At 41.3% G+C, this 16,880-nt stretch overlaps 1 protein-coding gene across 1 annotated transcript; it reads left to right on the top strand.

The window, feature by feature from the left end:
- Nucleotides 1-529: 529 nt before the first annotated feature.
- iqck (IQ motif containing K) lies at nt 530-12,141 on the top strand. Its single transcript, XM_029509111.1, has 9 exons — nt 530-581; nt 654-760; nt 833-981; nt 1,396-1,495; nt 2,382-2,434; nt 2,545-2,622; nt 2,945-3,029; nt 8,633-8,744; nt 11,456-12,141. Exons 1-9 carry the CDS (start codon nt 530-532, stop codon nt 11,650-11,652), a joined length of 933 nt encoding a protein of 310 aa, XP_029364971.1. The 3' UTR covers nt 11,653-12,141.
- The last annotated feature ends 4,739 nt before the right edge of the window (nt 12,142-16,880 follow it).

The following is a 16,880-nucleotide window of genomic DNA, read 5'->3' as shown; positions in this document are numbered from 1 at the left end:
TTCACTAATTTCTATGACCATAATTCAGACCTGCATTCATCTTTTCAAGGATAAATCAGACTCAATGAGAAGTTACTTGCTGCTCTCTGCTGCCAAATAGGCGAACTACAGAATCAGCGGATTAGACGTTCAGTTTTTGTTTTTATTTTATTTAATTATTTGAAAAAAGCTCGAATGGAAAATATATTGTGTTTAAAAAAAAAACAGTTCAAATAACAAAAAGTGATTGTTAATGTGGCTACAAAGCATTTAGGGTGGGATCGACGCCATTACCAGCGGCTATTTCAGAGGCATCCATCAGGTACGTTTTAGAGCGCATTGCGCAATTGGCAAGGTTTTAATTTATAGAAGTCAGTATAAGAATAACATGCATCTTTTTACTATCTGGTGATTTTTCTGTTATCTTCCAGTGGAAATCATCCTCGGTAGCTCCAACTTGGATTTACACCGGAAGTGCGCGTGGAAGGAAGTCTAACTACTTCCTTGGCAACCAACGAGTCCTTAACGACCACTGCAGAAAACAAGAAAGATGGCGAAGATAATTAGTGACCAAAAATCACTTTGGCAGCAAGTGTGTGAAGGTAAGAAGGGCCCATTTGTACAATCTTTTCTTAATATATAAAAAGTAAAATTTGTGTGATGTGTCTCTGGAGAGCATGAAGCTGAACATCCCAGTCCTCCCAGTGCTGTGTGGCCAGGAAGCAGCTCACTGAGCACCAGTACTCACCCTCCGGTCGGCTATGGGCTCACCACAGCCAAGGTCAGCTGTACAGGTCTGCAACGTCGGTCTGCTACATGTCCCTAAAGTAATTACCACAGTCTTTGATTTTAGGTGGTTGCAGACGATGGTCCTCTGAGAGACTTTGATCTGCTTCTTTGCCACCCTGCTCTTGCTGGCTGCTCTGTCTTAGAAAATCCTCCGCCAGCAAGTCAGATGTTCCAGTCTGCAGCTCAAAGTTTGTGGCCTCCAAAACTCCATGAACATAAGAACCCTCTAAAGGAGGCCTAGAGCATTAAAATTGCTCTGGGGCTCCCAGAAACAAACCTGGACTGAAGGTCTGAAATGATTGGCAAATATTTTATTTTTAAAATAATGTTACTAATAATAACTGTTTTCTTTAAATTTTATATTGTGAGTAATCTGTAAAGAAAATAACTGATAATGAAAATCATTGAAACCTATTTCTACAGTACTTCTGATTGAATAATGCAACTGTCCCCAAATATTGTGTTGAAATTATGTGGCACACACAAAGAATTAATCAATTTGAAACAGTTTACAACAGACTAAAACAATAACCCAAACGGTTAAAAAAACAAACAAACAAAAAAAAAAAAAAAAACCAGCCAAGATGTTTCCATTAATGTTTTTTATTTTGTGGGTTTGTTGTTGACAGGTCCTGTCATCCATTTCATGGAGAGGTGCGTGTTTCCATTGCTGTTGCCTGGACTGGAGGCTTTACTAAGAGAAGCTCAGAAACATGGTTGTTTTCAGGTCTGAATCTCCCCAAACTACAGTCAACAGATCAAATGAAAACAATTTCAAACTTGAAATTGAGCAGAATTTATTTGTTGTTCAGGATTGTATGGGAAAAATGGCAAATGCCTTTGATGTAATGTACATTTACTTACACTTACAATTAGCATGCAAAAATAAAAATTAAATAGTTAGTAATTTGCAAAAGTATTTTCATTTTTCCACTTTATACATCCCGTCACCTATGCCTCAGAGGCACATGCTGTTCTTTTTACGGCATTCTAGCTTTAACATGATTCTCATAGGACAGGGTACAAAATATAAGAAAAGAAAGGAGACACTGAATTTATAATAACATTAATTTATTAGTACATTTTCTAAAAAGTATCTAAAGTCTGTTACAGAGTAATCCGCTTACACTAAAAGCATGCACTAAGACACACATAATACTTAAACACTTGTGGACTTCAACAGATGATATGACTTGATGGCCAGAATAATACATAAGAATTAATTTCACATCAAGGCCAAAGTGCTGAAGGACTCAGCTAAGTGATCTTCCCACAATAGTTAAGTACCAAGTGCCATTCAACAACTGAAAGGCAGCAGAGATCAAGGAGAAAATATATTTTTTGGATTTCACAAGCACTCTCCACTCTAGACCTACGATTAAGTGCGGTTCTTAAATACTTGCAAGTGGAGTGTTTCTATTTTCTCTATCTTTATATTTTGTTGTATTTATTTCTCAAATCATTGCTTTTCTTTTTACAAATATATACCAGTGGCAGTTGACTTTTATTAATACATTTGTACTTGCTTGTAAATGCAAGACCTGTTCACTTGTACTATTTATTTCCAGTTTTTGTGTGTTACACAGAATTGACTCCTTTCTTTTGTGTTGCAGAGAAAAATTACAGCATTTAATCCCTGTGACTTCCTAACTGAGTGGCTTTACAAGTAAGGCCTTCAACTCTCAAAAACTCTACAGTATTCCGCTCACCCATAAACTTGCTCCAATGTCATATTGTAAGTGTTTTGTCATCTTTTCATTCTCTCTCCCTCCTCAGCCACAACCCCCACAGGAAAGGACAGGTCCCGGTGAACTTCCACAACATCCCCTTTGTCAAGGATCACCTCAGCATGCAGTGGGTTTCCTCCCCCCCCCCCCCCCCCCCCCCCCCCCCCCCTCCCCCACACACACACACACACACACACACACACACACACGCTGCAGCTGTTGCCTGCAAAATCATTGTCAAGAAATTACATTTTGTCAACAGGTTCTTCTCCAAACTCCAGAGTGTAATGTGTAGAACAACATTAATTTCACAGGATCTAATGATACAAAAAACAAATTTAATCTATTACATGCACAGACACATTGTGACACAGCTGTGAAAGTGATCGCCACATTGCCTCTCTTGTCTTTTGTCATACATTTTCTCTTGTTTTTTTCTTTATCCAAAGTCCTAGACGTCCCATCCCCCTGTTTCTACTGTTGAATGAAGACCAGGCTGCTCTGCTCATCCAGGCTTTCTGGAGGGGATACAAGGTACAGTACACAAGGACGTGACTGGAAGCAAAATCATGTTAACAGGCTGTCTGTCTAAACTTTTAGAAAAACACCAGACCAAGGAATGCAGACAGATAGCGTTAACAGAAACATGATAACAGAGTTATGAAAAGAAAATTAATAAACAAATAAACTAAAAAAAAAACTAAAAGGGGATTTTCTAATTAAAAGCCTGAAATAGAATGCAAAATATTGATTTAACTTCAATGCCTGTCTGGGATAGTCTTTCCAAATTGATTTAAGAAGTTACCTAGTAAAAAAAAAAAAAAAAGTCTTTGAGGTGGGAAGTACAAATGAACCCTGCCATTACGTCAAAGGCCACAGCAAGTCTGTCCGCACATGTGTATGTGTGTTTGTGTGGGTCTGTTAGGATACAATAGGTATCCTCCTGTGTGTTGGCCCAAAGTGCAATCTTACTGTGCAAGTCCATGTCCTCTACCACCACAACTGCACTTTCATTCAGAAGCTTGATTATGTCATCAGTGATGCTGAGCTTTAATTCCCTCCTGAGTGGGTGTTGTGGTGTTCTGTACTTTGATATAAATAGATATGCACAGACCCAACCAGAGGCAAACAGCCACAGTTTCTTCACACAAAGATAAACTCACAAAGATTAATTTCCTCTCATGTAAGCAGGGGTCATATTCATGTTGGTTTTGGTCTTTAGCATATGAACTACAGCAGGGGGCAACACTTCCTCGCCATTTTTCTTTAACAGCGCAAAAGCTAATTGACCTCTATTCACATGAGGTGGCAGCAGTGAGCCAGCTGCCCATTCCTGCTATGGACTACTCTTTTCAGTTTGACCTGAGAGAGAGAGAAAGGTTCAATTAGGCCACTGATGGCACTGCAGACAGATGCTCCAAGGGAGTTAGAAGAAGACTGACACAGCCAGAGAGAGAGAGAATCAATATAGAGAGAACGGGAGGTTATATCTGGAAGCATAAAATCCAGACTATGTTTGGGACAATTTTTTATGGATGAATGGATAACATAAAGGGAAGGAGTGGCAAAACGATACTGCAGAAGGTCTTTTTTGAATTAGGAATAGTGCAGGATGGAAGGAAATTCAGAAATGGGATGTCTGTAGTGGGAGAGATGAAGAATAAGGCTTCTTAGACTTGAAGACAAAGCTGTGAATGGAGCATAATCAGGGTCCTAGGTTAAAGCCTGAACACTTGAACATGAAGAATCATGACTTATTTAAGAGACACAGGATGGATTTATTTTGGGGAGGCACTGAGGCAATGTCCTCATAGGCATTCTACTGCTATGGCTGCTATTACCTTGGCTCAAGAAAAACAGGAGTTTAACAGCACAGTATGCAGCATACCAGAGACAAGGATATCAGCACAGTCAGTTGTGAAGCAAAGATGTACTGTAAAACCTAATTTCATGTATATATACATGTTTACAAGCAGTATGTAAATGTTTCATATTGCCATTTATGTTCTTTCATCATAAATACATTCTGTCTATACTCTCATTGTACTGTAGCCCTTTGACTTCATATGTATGTTAACAATAACTGGCTATATTTCATCATTGTCTGCTGATTGATGCTTTTAAATACTTGTGAATATTTCCGAGAGTTTATGTGAGTATAACCGGATTACTATGGTTTGTGCTGCAGAAAAGCACTCCAGAACAAAAAAACAAAAACAAACATTTGACCCACAATTTGCTTTGATGAGTTTGCCGATTTAAATTTTAGCAAACATTTTTCACATTTTACCAATATGCTCTGTTCTATCCATCCCCCTCCTCACACCCTCATTTTCACCCTCACTCTTACAAATGCTGCTGTTATATAACCTGCCTGACGCAGCACTGACTGCAGAGGGTGTGTGTTTGTGCAAAAGTGTATCAGCGTATGTCTTTGAAAGTAAGACATAGGGAGGGCCAGGAGGAAGGAAGAGAGTGAGCGTTTTCATAGATTGGAGTTTTAGTGCTTCATTATTGATCTTTCATTGAAGTGTATTGAGGACTCCAGAAGGAAAGCATTAGAGACAGACACACACTCACACTCACACACAATGGCTCACATCTGTGACCCAGACATTGTGACTGACTCCGTTTCACTCACGTAGAACTCTAAAGAGCTGCTAGCCCTAAACATATTACATAATCTTCTTTACACTGTGTGCCTCAGCCCAACTCTAATCCATTCATCCATGCCTGCTACTGTAATGCACACATGCAGTACATACACATGCACTACGGAGCATTAGGACTTATCAGGCTCTCTCAGGTCTAAACAGCTGAGTTAGAGTATTGTAGTAGCAGTGTAATAAATAGGAATCACACACTTAGGCAATATTGCGGGGCTGTGGTCAGGTATAGAAGCAAGAACATCTTTCCTATTCATTTCCACCACACACACCCTGTGGTTAGCCACATCCCTTACCTGGCATAATAAATCACTGTTATTGTCTTTCTATTTCTAAGTTCTCTCTGCCTCACAACCCCCTTCCTCTCTCTTTCTCTCTGTATGTGTGACTTAAAAGGATAATGAAACATAGATGTGGTGATTAATACCACTTTAGAGTTTGTCTTGTAAATCCAGCTTTAGCTAGCAGTAAATAAGTTGAATTTAGCCTATCTGGTAACAGCAGGACACGTCCAGTGAGCTTCCTTGCTGTTTTATGGAGGCTGTGTGCCAGACTATTTTTATTTGGGAGCAGTTGTAAGTCAACCAGCAAAGATTCCAGCTGCTATTCCTGGCCAAGAAACTGTCCTCCAACCTAAACAACCACGAAGGTAGCTTGTCCTTCCACTTGAATGTGGCTCATGAGAACAGCAAGTTTACCATACTACCATTGTCACGGTGTCATGGTAACTATGATAACACACAGCTTGATTAGTTTTTGCTAAAGATAAGGATTAAAATGTATATTTATGGAAATGTTTTTTGTCGTGCATTTTATTCTGACAAGTACCCAGTTTGTCAAATCAGCCCTTCAACTGGGTCAAACAGGCACACCCCCCCCTTTTAATCAAAAAGAACTTAAGTTGTTTTGGGGAAAAAAAAAAGACCCCATACGCCCTTTTACTGTTCCCACTGGTCTGTGAAAATCACTCTTGGATGAACCAGCCTGCTAATTGTTAAGAAGTGGGGCACTGAGGGTACTGAGTGGTATTCCTCTTGACATAAACTAATAGAGCTGATGAACGAATCACACACTCACACACACAGTGTGAGCTGTATATTCAGAAGTAGGTCTGTGATTCCAGCCAAATGATCTGAGGGCAGAGATAAATGAATGGTTTGGATTCAGGTCCAGTGTTAAGCTAGTGCCGGGTCAGGAGCAGTAACACTCATGCAGAAAATATGTCACTGGCACTCAGGACATCTCGTGTCCTGTGGCTCTTCTTTGTTTTCTCTAAGCCTACAGAGGGACAGTAGCAGAAGAATCTGATGGATGGGCCTACACTGGCAGCTCTGTTATCCCTCCTGGTCTGAAATATGGACTAGTTTTGAGCTTATTCACCTTTTAAGTGTTTTTACAAGGGACACTAGGGTCACAGTGCAAACACTGAGTTTGTATAGTCTACCAAGGCATGGATCAGAACATAGGACACTTGGAGGGTTAAGCCTTGATAGAAGCATTGGTCAACAAAAAGGCAATGAATCATTGGGTGGATGGAGTGTGGAGGGTTGCTGGAGCACACTATGGGGGCTGTGTCTTTATACAGCCTGTCAGTCTGGCTGGTGATGCAATTGCAGCCGGTCCCTCCATGCAGAAGCCATTGTGCTGCTGCAGAGTGTGAAACTGGAAAAGGAGTTTGGTCTCACAGGCAGCTTCGCTCAAAAAGGAAGGCAGCCTGAAAAACTGTGCTGTGGGATTAAAGCGTGTGAGGGAGAGGGTGAGGAGGGCATTACTGTGGGTTCTCCTTGTGCTGCCGATGGTGTGAGCTTTGAGAGATGGAGGAGGATGGAGTCCCTCTTGATAGCGTTTTGTGCTACTGTGTGAATTTTCAGCATGTGTCCATCTCCTTTTGGTTGTCCTTTTGTATGTGAAATAACGCATGTGAGGCATGCAGCCCTGCAGTGTCTTGCTAATTTTCCCTAATCATTCTGATCCCAACCTTCCTGACATAGCATGAGAGGACGGACTCACGTGTACGCTCAACCAGATTATCACATGTGCAGTGGCACAGATGATTATAGCAACGAGTTATTGTATTGCAATAAGAACAACAGGCTGGACATTACTTACATCACTTACACAAGCACACATAAAACACAGAGTCTCAGAACAGCTTCGTGCACAGAGTCAAAACAATACCTCATCCCTGCTAATCAGTTGTGCTGATGCACACAGACAAGCTTGAAAACGCTCAAACACTCAGCTCAGCTCTTTGTCTCCTGCTGTGGCACACAAACTGTCAGCATCCTCTAGAAAGCTTGTATATTCACAGTGCCACCTTTTCTAGAATTAAGAAAAAATTAGATTTGTCTTTATCTGTGCAAGTACACGGGGTTCCCATGGATACAACCATCAAATATTTCTATCATTTAGACAATGTTGAGGGAAACTGAAGGTTCAACCTTTTTTGCAGCACACCAACAAACGTGTGAAACAGAGTAGAGATGGCCACACACACACACACACACACACACACACACAAACAGACATAAGCAGTGGTGAGCATACACGACTCCAGCTCCCGCGCCCCAGCTGACCCTTACCCCTCATTTCCATTTCTGTGCTTTGCCTCCATCAGCAGAGGGGCTGTTGTGGTGTTGTGACACCCTGTGAATTACCCATTGAAACTCGCCATTCCTCAACCCATCACCAGGCATTTACTTTTATATCCACTGCTAATAGCAACACTATTGTTGGCACACAAGCAGGAACTCACAGGAGAGTCTTGGGAGGAACAGCAAGGGAAAGACGAAGATGAATAGGGATTGAGTATCAACATGTCAGAAAACAAGAGAATGAGGCACTGAGATAAGATATAAATTTAAGGAAAGATCTACCTGGCTACTGGAGGAGATGAGAGAAAAGGACTGTAGGAGGGAAAAGAGGAGGAAAGGGAGTTACGAAGAAAATGAGACGTAGTTAGTGGTGGGAGGAGAAGATAAAGAAGGGAAAGGAGGGTGAGAACTTCAGTGATATTTTCTATTAATTTAAAGCAGCAAGTATGCTGAGTAATCTCTCAGGAAAGCCAGCCGCCCCCACACACACACCAACAACAACAACACGGAGTTCCTCTGCCAACAAAAGAGGTACTACAGACTGACCATGTTGTACAAAAATACCATGCAACAGCTCTTTCATTTCAATATCTTAAAGCTTTAATAATGCTAATAGCAATTGCCCTGATTTGTACATTTTAGAATAATCTTTCTCAAAATGAAGCGATGTAATTGAATCAGGTCCTCAGGCCATTGTCATAGGCTGCTCAGCTGTAATCTCCCAGCATGTTTAAGTTGTTTTACCTCATTTAGATGTCACTGGTGACTTATTGGTGCTGGCCAGCCTGCCACTTAATTAGTTTATTGATGTTTGCTTAGTGAATTCACACATGTGCTGCCTTTGCATGTGTACTGAGTGCATGTGTGTGTTTTGTAGACCAGGTCTTGCCCAGATGTGCAGGAGCTGCGTCAGTGGCAAAAAAAACTGAGAGAGAACAACAACATTGTGAAAACCGTGGAGCAGTTATGGGCCCAGCAAGAGAGCCGAGGTGAGAGTGCACATGGACACAAACACACACATACACTCACGTGGTAGCATTAAATGCCAGGCCTCAGGCAACACAATACCATTGAATTTTTTCATGGTGGCTGACAAACATTGCTGTCACGCGTGCACACACACATACAGTCGAACAAAATAAATTATAACCTATAGCTAAACCTAGATGTGTGGTGCTATACATCTTTAAACAGTTATATCAGCCTACACACACATAAAACTGGCCTCGTGTTCATCCTAGAGTGGCTTTGAAGTTAAAGCTGGGAGATGAGGATTCTGTGAGCAGTGACAAAGAGAGGAAAGGAAACTGGCAAAGATTTTGAAAGAGACAAGGAGCGGGTTTGAGGAAGAGAGAGAAGATAGACAGTGAAGGAGAGATTGAAAATGTCTGCAGGGCTCAGGGTGTTATTGCATGGCATAGATAGAGCAGAGGATTGGGGCTATAGATTGGGGGGGGGAAGAAAGATCGGATATAGAATGAAGAGGAGAGGAGATAAAAACACTGTACAAGTACAAAATGAGTATGTGTGCATGCGTGCGCAAATTGTGCACACATGAAGGACAGAGTAGAACAGCTGAGAATGCAGACCCATGTCTATTGTGACTGACCTGCAATAGAGCTCAAAGAGTTAGAAGAAAATTTGTCCTTGAACACATGCATGGACTGACAAACATTTACACACAAAATCACAAACATACAGTGGTACTCTGTGCAAGTGACATCCACCCAATCAGAACCTTTAAGTACTGCAGAGCAAGAGAGAAATAAAGTGTATGAAAAGAATGTGGCTACTGTAGCATTCACCTAACTTCACCTAAGTAAAAAAAATTTTTACTTAGGTTCTATAAAAACAACAACAAAACGGAAAGTCACACAAATACGATTACAAATTGTTCTAATTGTGATTTTGGCTCAAGAGATAGCAATGTCAGTCTGTTTCTCTATTAATATGCCCACCTTGGTCCAAATTAAACCATCCTACAGCTGTTGGATGGACGGACATGAAATTTTGTGCCGAATGTCATGGCCCCCAGAGGATGAAGCTATAAAATTTCTCAACTCACCATCTGAATGTTTTGTTATTTATTGTTGAGTGTAAAGTATATTTTCCTTTCTCGGGTCAGTGTTGACTTGCTACACCTATAGTATGGACTGTAGATTGATGTGCATGACACACACGTATGTGCATCCAGTGGTAGGTTCTCTGTTATGTGTTGCTCCCAAAAAAACACCACTGCTGCACATGGAGGCTTGTTCCCACACTGACACATTCCACACAACAAAGGAGCTCACTGCAGCTGCGTCAGGCCGACAACCATTCTTCCACTGGGGTGCCACCGTGCTACTGCTAATAGACACTGCTACCAAAACTGCATTACTACTGCTGACCTGACATTCTAGCTGTGTGTGTGTGTGTGTGTGTGTGTGTCAGTGTGTGTGTCAGTGTGCATCTGTAGAAAAGAGACAGCCCAAACTGTGCGCTGTATAGAGGCCATTTTCTAACCTCTTCATCCTCTGAAATGAATGAGGATGAAAAAAAAAAAAAAAACAGAAATGTGTGAGATAGAGGCGGGTCGGCGGGCGAATTGGTGCTGAAGTTGCAGTTTGTTTGCTGGTTTTCCCTGCTGTGTTTTTGATGAAATGGGGCACACACTGCCCTACAGTACTGACTGATTAATGGCCTGTGTCTGAGACAGAGGTAGAGAGAAGGTAAATTAGTGAAATGAAGAGGGAGAAATTACCCAGGGAGGACCCCTCCTTCCTGCATTATAGGCCCTTTAAGTTGATCTAGCAACAGCTGCACTGGTCCCATTTGATCTGAGGAGACTGTTATGGGATACTTCCTATGCCATTTCACATTTCACAGCCTGAAATCAGAATTAGTTGGAGATGGTTAGAAGAACAATGAGGCGAAGAGCAAAGTTAGAGAGCAGATACACGATGATACCTCCGGGTCAAAAGGTCATGAATCATTGGACAGGTGCAGATCTCAACAGCTCATGAATCACTAAATGACTGTCCTTGACTGTAGCATGACCTATTCAGTGTTACCATCAGTGCAAGCTCTGTCCCTATCGAGTGGTTAGCTACCCTGGCAAATGGTTTGCCTCGCAACTGGTAACTGTTAACTTGTGTCATGAAGTGAAACATAGATGTGCTGGTTGCAGTTAATATTTTTTTTCAAATATCCTCTTTCCTAATTATAAATACGTTCAACACTAACATTAATGAAGGTTACATTTTGTGTATCTGAAAAATGGACAGTGAAACAATTGTAGTCATTAATGTGTAAATTTAGCAAAATAAATTTTACTCCTCTTATCATGGCATAAATAATCATGGTATGATTGGCCATTCATCATAACTTCAAATCAATAAACTCAAAACCATTTCCTCTTACTGGCAGATAGCAAAAGCTCATCACAATAACCTTGAAGCTGTCACAGTGAGTGACACTAACTATCTCAATCATGGTTTGCTAAACAGGTTCATAATTTTTTCAGCCCAGAACTTTTGACAATATTGGTTACTATCATTTATAATTGGAATTAGACAACTAATATTGAACTTGTATTGAATTCTATTCAGAAATCAAGTTTTTAGGGGTGCCAGACATTTCTAAATGACCAGTAGGCAATGTCCGCTTTTACCAACAGTGAACTTTTTAATTAACAATCACTCTTCTTGCTTGTCTCCAGTGGGTTCAGCTATGACAAATATTCCAGGGAGCCCCCAGCCTGGTAACGCTGATGTGTCCATTGAAGTGGTTTCCCCCACTCCCCAGAGCACTGTGGTCCACACCCCCACAACCCAGATGACTCCTGAGGCTGGTGAGTGGCTGTCCCCTAGCCTTCTCAGCATGGAGCAAATGCCCCGTCGCAACACCACTGAATAATTTCCGGGCTGAAGCTGGTGACAAATCCCTGACTGAAGCATCTCAGTGATTACTCAGATCTCACAACCTGTGGTGGACTGGTGGTACTGTTAACTGAAATCAGTAGCTCTGTGTATGAGGTTTTCTGGTGTTTAAGGGCTACTGTCAGGTCAAACAAGCTATTAAAAAATGCCTGTGATCAGTTGGATTTATGAGGTCTGAAATGTGTGTAATTAGTTGATTGTTTTCACTACCTCTTTGATGAATCACTTGCTTTTACAAGTGTCACCCAACCAAAATACACGACACAGGAAGGTGTAAGTATTGTCCTGTCAGTGAAGCCTCTTGCGACAAACTTAATGTTTCCTCTCTGCACCTCTGGCTGAAAGCTCATTGGGAGATAAGCAAGCGTATTTCTTTGACTTGTCATTTCCTTTTATCCTTTTATATCTCTCCACAGAATAGGTCATAGCATTTTCCACTGAAGCTAGGAATTGACATTGAGGTAAAAAGTGCACGGGGCAGCACTTTCTGTCCTGTTTATCAGAAAAGGAAATTATTCTGTCAGGAAACAGAATAAAAAATAGTTCACTATTGGGTGATTGACTACTATCTGACAAGAACAAATGGAAATATCCAATTGGCCATTTGCCTTAGATCTCCATATTTCAAACTGCTAATATATATCCATTTTATAAGGTCTTTTGGTGATATGAAAATTGCATAAATCACAATTCAAATACCAACATCTCTGTACATGCATGCAACAACAGTTATACGAATTTGGCACTGTGATGATGATGTTACCTAAACATTTTCGTGTATTGTGTTTGAACATTTTGTAAAGATTTTTACCTATCCCCACATAAGACCAGAGTTAGAATATTTGTAATTTTCCTGCATGGATTTGGTCTTTTAGACATCCTGCAGCACCCCTGCTGATTCAGACACCTTCAGCTGTCTGTCATTGCAGTCAGCAGAGATAAAACATCATTTTAAATGTCATGGATAAGCCGTGAAAAGTTCATGAAATTTGATTTTGAAAATGTGGATAAGGAGTGCATGCTGCTCAACTGACTTCTTTGCTCTCCCTCATGCCATCATCTCATGCCAGACTGTGCAGGTTATATCTGACTTTTCCTGACTGTATGTCAATTAAACCGAGGGAATAAAGTGCACTTCTGGCAATTTTCCATCACTCCTTGGCCCCAGCGCACCTGAGAGGATACTTCCTCTCCAGTGACTGCAGAGCAGTGAGGTGGCGGCCTTGTGATGGATGACTTTCCCTACCATCCCAGTCACTGATGCACACCAGCTCGCATTCAGGCATGAGGAGGGTCATGTATCACCCTCTGCAGGTATGTGGATGCCTGGGAGACAGCTGCTACTGGGTGAGGTGATAAAACAGCCCATTTCATTCTAAGGACATCTGATAGTGCAGCCAGCTCCACAGAGTCTGGCAGCACTGGGCGCGTGTGAATCTGGATCACACAGCAGCAGGAAGGAGTGGGCATCAGGCTGTCAGGGCAAAACCAGATAACAACTGCTTTTACCTTCAATGCTACATTGAAGGTAAAAGTGTAGATTGCAATTGTGTTAAGACACAGTGAAATATTTCAGATCTGAGTGGGCTCAGAACATTGATTATAGTTTAATGCACAGCTATTGATCTGAAGGAGTTAATCAAAATGTAAATATGAGCTACTGACTTGATCTAAAAATAGCCCAGTAGAATTGGAGCATGAATTGCTGTATCATGAAATCATACATCACCCATGTTTTAAACATGCTTATTCAATTTGTTATGGAGCGTTATATTTTATTTAATCTGTGTGCTAAAGAGAAGGCTCCCTGAGCAGCTGGTTACCTTAGCTTAGCACAAATACCAGAATGGACCAAAATCAGCCCTTAAAAGACTTTTTGTTATGCTTTTGGTGTTTTGACCAAGGTCCAAAGTTTATTCCCAAAATGTAATTTTAGCTTTTAGCCTGGTGACTGTACTTTCCAAACAAATCTGAAGGAACAATAAAAACCCTTCTATAGTAGTATAGAGTCTCAAATCAGTATGTGTCAGGTCCTTTTGACACCCCTCAGTATAATACTGTTAAACTACTTGGAAAAAAAAAAAAAGACTCCACCACATCGAATTAAAATTAACTACAAACATGACACATTTATTGAACTTTTTTCCTGAATCAGTTACAGAAACAAGAGCGTTAACTGTTTGTTTGTTTGTTTTTTTTTTCTTTTTTTTTTTTTCTTCTAATCAGGGGAATTAAGTTCTATACATAGGCATGCTGCGTCACTGCACAGTCTTTGCTGTGAAAACCAATATCACCCCCGTCAGCTGCCCCAATGGAGCAGCCTTAGGGCAAGACAAATCAGGCGTGGACAGGCAAGGACATGTAAATTCCAAGGAGGATGAGTGTTCAAACAGGCTGTCCAGGGATGACAAACTTAACATATAAGTTTTGTGCAAATTTCACCACAGATTATTTGATTCAAACACAGAGACGATATCGGTTGGAAGAGCCTCTTTTTTTTCCCCCTCGAGTCTTCAAACTAGTATAGGAAGTTACCATTAGGTCCAGTGATATTGGCATTTTGTTCCTGTATTGGACCTATTTTCACCTGATGTTAATCTCTTTGCCTCTCAAGAACCAGCTCTCTTTTGTGTTAAAGAAAGCACAGACATTAAGTGTGTCATCTGATATACACTGAAATAATGATTGCTGTCACATGACCTTTACATAAATAGTTAGTATTCAAAAGTACATCTGAGAAAGGTCTTACATGTAGAAATGGTGATAAGCATGCACAGATAGGTAGTTGACAAGTGCAAAATCTACATAATCACATGTTATTCTTTTTCTTTTCTTTTTTGTACTCCACATTGAGTGAAAACATCAAAAGAATTAAAACCCCTCCCCCCTCAACTCCAGAGTTTTGTCCCATTGCTCCTGATCATCCAAAATCTTGAGGACCGTTCTTCATGGACAGCAGCTCACAGATCTAGAGCCCAGAGTCTGTTTCTGTTTAGCAGGCTGCTTGAACCAGCCTCTTTATGGAAAGCCAGTGCGTTAGACATAAACATACAGCAGCAGTGAAGGGTTGACCCTTAATATTTTCATAGCCAAGGATTTCTGTAAGAGCAGGTCCAACAAAATGACTATTAGTGGGCTTTAAATGAATTTATTCTGCTCTCCCTGCTCTGTCTTTTATGATTCGGTCACAGATTAAGTCTCAGAGTAAGGCTCTGTTTACTGCATGAAGTGCCACAATTATTCACAGCCATTATCATTTTTCTGAAAAAATTAAAATAAGTTTGTATCCTCGTGACTGTTACAGCAAAGAGTGGGCCACTGTTTTGAATAGTGCGCAGGAGGTACAAACAATATAAATCCCTCTAAATGACAAATCATAGAATATCCTTCAACATTAATCAAACAAAATAAAAGCATATCTAGTGTTGGCAAAACATTTTCAAAATGCTAGTTAAAAGAAAAAAAAAGAAAGACACCAGCAAAAAATAAAACAAAAGAAAATAAAAGCATGATGAAACAACAAGCAAATGTATGAACACGAATCAAACCAGTTAAAAAAATATCCCCAGATAAAAACAGTTTGCAGTAGTCAGTTCTCCAGTGGGTCGTATAACACTGGTGTCTAAACTCAGCCTACAGTTTAAAAAAAAAAAAAAAAGGAAAAGTAAACAAGCAAGCAAAGCTTTACAGCACTGCTATGTACACAGCTTCCCCAGTGAAAGAGAGAGCTGGTGTCACGATGAAGGAAAAGGGTGTGAAACGGAGACTCCAGTGAAACAAGAGCCTCTCTTGGCACTGGGACTGTAGCCGACCAGAGAGAGACAAGAGGGCGATGAGGATGAGGAGGAGGAGGAAGAGACGCTTCAGCAGATAAAGACGACAACCAGAGCAGAGCAAAGCGCAGCTGCCCCCACGCATCACGCACAAACACACACACACACGGACCAGGGAGCCATTTTCTCACACAGGTCTGAAGCTTGAAGGCAGTCACATCTCCCCGGACTGTCTCACTCTCCTTCCTCCTCACTCTTCCTGCCCCCCCCCCACTCCCATCCTCCCTTCTCCTCCTCTTACGTTTGATCCCCGTCTCTCTACCCTGCACTGTAAATCTGATCTTTCTAAGGCTCTAGAATATCTCCACACACCAGCCGCAGCTCTATATATAGTCTGTCACTCGAAGTTGGACTACTGTGTCTCCATCAGTGCTGCTCCTGTAGTTCCGTGCCTCACTGGGAAGTTGTGTGGAGGAATATTTAGCACCAGAAGGCAACATTGACTTTGATTTTTCCCCGACAACTCCCGACATGTGTTAAATCACAACACTCACATATGCACACATAAACACAGACAGAGGAACTAAGAACAGGGGAGCATTTCGTTTCCTCGCTCTGTTTCCTGCTGATATAAAGTGACAGTTTCTTCTGGCTGGATCAAACCGCCAGTGGCCACCGGCGATGTGGGAGAGCAGCACAACAGTCTGACCTAGATTCATGAACCAGCGCCTCCCCACTGATGACTGGCACCTTCCTTGTCCAATCAGACTCCTCTCTACTCCGACATACATCTAGCAGAGGTTCATTAGCAGCTTGTAATCCCTCTGCTCAGATGCTCCAGGCCACTTTTGCTGCATCTGTGTCACTTGAAACTTCTTTCCCCGCCGCTGTCGACAGTTTCACAGTATGTTTTTGCAAAGTGTTCATGCAGGTGGGAGGATGAGGCAAGTTGTTATGTGTTATATTCACAACGGGGGCGTGTCTGGAGAGGGGAGGTTTGTTTGAATGGTAGAGTTTAGATGCAGAAATCAAACACACACACACACACTTTCCTCTCATAATGCACATACACACCCACAGAGGCTGGATTCTTTTTGAGCAGGCAGTGTACAAGCTGTACAGTTGCCCGTGTGCTTTGTCTTCACCTTTGCTGTGGATGGATGGAGGACAGAGCCAAATGTTTCCACTTGAGTGCCAGCATTGTGTCAAGCAGCAGAAGAGACATCCTGACTGACAGGAAAAGAGATAGGACAGGAAAAGGCAATAGATTTCACAGTTTTCAAGGATGCTTACAGTGCTGAAGTCTCAGGAAAGCAAATGAAATCAAAAAGAAAAAGATTACTGGGCGGTGATATCTTTAGGTATGCATCAGCACGTTTTGTTTTTGCTACTCTCTGGTCACACCTTGATGTTTTCAACCTTTCTGCAGAAA

This window comes from Echeneis naucrates, chromosome 8 (assembly GCF_900963305.1).
Source record: "Echeneis naucrates chromosome 8, fEcheNa1.1, whole genome shotgun sequence".
In the NCBI taxonomy this organism is placed as follows: Eukaryota; Metazoa; Chordata; class Actinopteri; order Carangiformes; family Echeneidae; genus Echeneis; species Echeneis naucrates.
The sequence above is the reverse complement of the archived record's forward strand: the minus strand, read 5'-3'. Positions and strand labels throughout refer to the sequence as shown.